Genomic DNA, 3,714 nt, shown 5'->3' with positions numbered 1-3,714 from the left:
CAGCCAGTGCACTCTCTGCTTAACTGGCTTGTTCCGACTGATGAAGCTGCTGGGAGGAGCAGCAAAACGTTTCAAACTAACAACAACAATTAGTCCAGTTGCAATGACTCAACCTTCAGACCCTCCCCTTGTGCTGCTTTCCACCTGAAGTAACGCGGACCCCGTTCCTCTTTTGCAGATCTCCTTAAAAGAAAACAAGGAGAACAGCCCCCCGGCGGCCCCCGAAAAGCAACCTCCCCATGGAGGGGAGGCCTCGAAGAAAGCCCAGCCTTTTACCGCCTGCTGCCCCTTGAATCTTGACGCAGAGAATTCACCGACAGAGACTAACGTCCTCTCCCTGGTCAGCGCCAACACGCCGGATTCTCCTCCGGGATCCGAACGAGACCTGGCCATGGCCAAACGGGTGCGCCGGTCTTACAGCCGCCTGGACGTCTCCTTGTCCCAGAGCTTCACCGAAAAGCAGGAGTTTCCTCCCTTCAGCCTCGCTGGCACCTCCACGCCCGCCGGTGGTCCCGGCAAGCGGCAAACCCTCTTTGGTTTTGAAAAGCTGCTGCTTGAGCCCTCCGCTCTGCATACCAGCAGCGCCCCCAAGACGGCAGCTGCAGAAAGTGGGGCCTTCGGGAATCCGGACACCGACATCCCCGGCATCTCGTTTGGCAGAGAAAAGCGGAGGAGGAAGAAGATGCCTCAGTTTGGTGTGAGTGGGACTTTGGGCGCTGGGGGTAGCCAGGCTGTGGCTGTAGATTTTGGGCAGGTGGTCCTCGACTTAACGACAGTTTGCTTAGGACCATTTTTCACACCGTTGCAGCATCCCCGGGATCACGTGGTTTACATTTGGACGCTTGGCAACTGACTCGCGTTTTTATGACGCCTGCAGCGTCCCCAGGTCACGTGATTCCCCTTCTGCGACCCTCAGACAAAGTCAAGGGGGAAGCCAGATTCACTTAACAACCGGGTTACTCATCTCACAACTGCAGTGATTCGCTTAGCAACTCTGGCAAGAAAAGTCGTAAAATGGGGCAAGACTCACTTAACAAATTCCTCCCTTAGCGACATAAATTTGGGGCTCGATTGTGGTGGTAAGCTGAGGACTACCCGTATGAAACTATGGTCTGCTCAATGCCATTGACCTGAGTTGTGCATGCAATGTACTAAGGCGGGTGTAGGACAGTTTGCCGTGGCCATCCCTTACACTAATATCCAAGAGCAGGGGGTTGGACTAGATGACCTCCAAGGTCCCTTCCAACTTTATTATTATTATTAATTATTATTAATTATTATTAATTATTATTGTTATAAATGGTGGAATGGAATCATTAAAGAAAAGATGCAAAATTAGGGACAGAATGAAATGTGAGTGGTAAATATTAAAATGATTTGTTATTTGTTTTAAGTAATTGTTAAATTCTCCTGTGGTGAGTGCCACTCTCCCCAGGCATCAAGGCAACAGCTGTTGTTTGCGTGGCAGAGCAAGTAACGGATGGCATCAGGACTTATTTTTTTTATTTAGTGTATGGCATCTCATACATGACTAGCAATATCTATTAACATTTCACCTAGATTAGTAAAGCACAATAAAAGGCAAATTTTATTTATGCTTTATATAAATTACTTTGTATCGGGACTATATGAAAATGTAAGCATTATTTGTATCAGGACTAAAGCTTGTATATACATGTAGTCCTCGACTTGCAGCCCTTCGTTTAGTGACCGAAGTTACAGCGGCAGTGAAAAAAGGATTGAGGACCATTTTCTACACTTAACGACCATTGAGGCACCCCCTTCGGTCACGTGATCAAAATTCAGCCGCTTGGCAACTGGTTGCAAGGTCCCTGGGTCACGTGATCCCCTTTTGTGACAGGCAAAGTCAATGGGGGAAGCCAGATTCGCTTAACAACCATGTTTTACTAACTGAACAACTGCAGGGATTCACTTAACAACTGTGCCCAAGATAGGTTGTAAAATGGGGCAAAACTCACTTGACCACTGTCTGGCTCAGCAACGGAAATTTTCGGCTCAGTTGTGGCCGTAAGTTGAGGATTCCCCGTATAAAGATCTGTGGAGGAATTTATTTATTTATTTATTAAATTTTTATTTTTTTTTAAACCAACAAAACAAGACAACAAAACATAACACACATACACACACAGTGTGTGCTCCTCCTTTTTTTTTTAACAGCAATTTCGTAACGGTAATCTATTATTTACATTTTCCCCCCTTATTCTTCTTTAGATATATTTGTCCTTGTTGTCCCGTTGTTTCTTGTTTGCATTTTTCTTCCTTCATACTATACTTCATACTAACAATAATACATATTATTATTACTATACATTATTACACACACATTTTCCACTTTATACAATTTATACAAATACCTATTGAGATATAAAATGGAAGACGAGGTTGTCAAAGACACAGTGATTAGATGGGCAAAAAAAATCAGATATAATATAGAATTGGAGAAATGGGAAAAAATATGGGAAATAAACATAAAATTGACTATGTCAGCGGCATTCTGTGGAGGAATTTACTCAAGAGGTCCTGCAAGGGTCTGATTGCCTTGGTGGAGAACATTAGCGCAGTCTTCTTCTTATCTTGTAGTGTTGGGGGGGGGCTTGATTGTCCAAGCAGGAGCATCTTATCCAAATTAAAGACATTTTATTCCCTTTATAGAAATCAGAGATGGACGAATGGGCCGCCCAGATGAACGCTGAGTTTGAAGAAGCCGAGAAGTTTGACCTCCTTGTGGAGTGAAAATGCATCTGCTCAGCACGTCTTCGATGGCCAGAATGTTGCTTGTACATAAATCTGAAACCCGCCCTGGAGGACGCTTAAGCTTTCTTGGCGTAAAGCTCTAAATCTTCTTACTACAGGCTTAACTCGGTGACAAAAGGCAGCTACCACTTCTCTTCATGCCCCTACCCCTCCAAAACAAAAGATACTATATTGTTCTATGGGCTTGTGAGGACTAATTTTTTTTTTCTTGTCTGTCACCTGAAAAAATATGTTCAGAAGGATCACAGTTCTACCCAGCATCACAATTTTGGTAAATGGCTTGGCTGCCCTTGGAAACAGCTTGTTTAGTTTCCTCCCGCCTCCCCCCGCAGAAAATAGGCAAGATGTTAAGGTGATGTGCATCCTAGTCTGTTTCGCTCAGTAGTTTGTTTGTTTTTTAATTATTTTTCTTCTGCGTTTGCCTTCTGCACAGTCATCTTTGCTTAAATGGAGCGGGGGACCTGGTTTGCTCCTCTGTTTTTTAGGGGGGAGTTAATGGGGTGCTTGTGCAGGCTGGTTTTAAGGAAGAGCCCCTTTCTTAAGCTTCCTGGCTGTCTCTCTTCAAGGACTCCTTGCAATGGCAGAGCTTTTGAAGTTTGGTTTGTCTGTTGTTAGCCTGCTGACGTTTCACTGTGGAGCCCTGTTAGAATAATTATGAGAAAATTAAAAAGACTTTCCTTCAGTTTTCCTGTTGTCTTTTATCTATTCATAGATCCCAAGTATGCTTTTTCAGGAGGCAACTGGACTTTCTTGTTTTTTCTGAGTCCTCAGGGTCACCCGAGTAGTGCAAACGGTCACTACTCAAGTGACCCAAAGGACACAGATAAACCTCCAAGTGGCCTCAACGACTCTTAAACCTGGCCATTTGAAAATGTATGGACTTCAGTTCCCAGAATCCCTCAGCCATCCAGGAATTCTGGGAGTTGAAGTCTTCCCATT

The 3,714-nt window shown here is 44.5% G+C and overlaps 1 protein-coding gene across 1 annotated transcript in view; it reads left to right on the top strand.

Annotated features, from left to right (window-relative positions):
* The window catches only part of CDCA5 (cell division cycle associated 5), an 11,943-nt gene extending 8,867 nt beyond the window's left edge, over nt 1-3,076 (top strand). Inside the window, exons 4-5 of the mRNA XM_029285955.1 lie at nt 179-697; nt 2,674-3,076. Coding sequence (XP_029141788.1) covers nt 179-697; nt 2,674-2,754 — 600 coding nt within the window. The 3' untranslated portion in view covers nt 2,755-3,076. The remainder of the gene's footprint in view (nt 1-178; nt 698-2,673) is intronic.
* The last annotated feature ends 638 nt before the right edge of the window (nt 3,077-3,714 follow it).

The sequence above is a fragment of the Protobothrops mucrosquamatus genome, unplaced genomic scaffold (genome assembly GCF_001527695.2).
Source record: "Protobothrops mucrosquamatus isolate PMUCROS unplaced genomic scaffold, P.Mucros_1.0 scaffold2599, whole genome shotgun sequence".
NCBI classification, from domain to species: domain Eukaryota; kingdom Metazoa; phylum Chordata; class Lepidosauria; order Squamata; family Viperidae; genus Protobothrops; species Protobothrops mucrosquamatus.
This window is presented reverse-complemented; position numbering and strand designations above follow the sequence as displayed.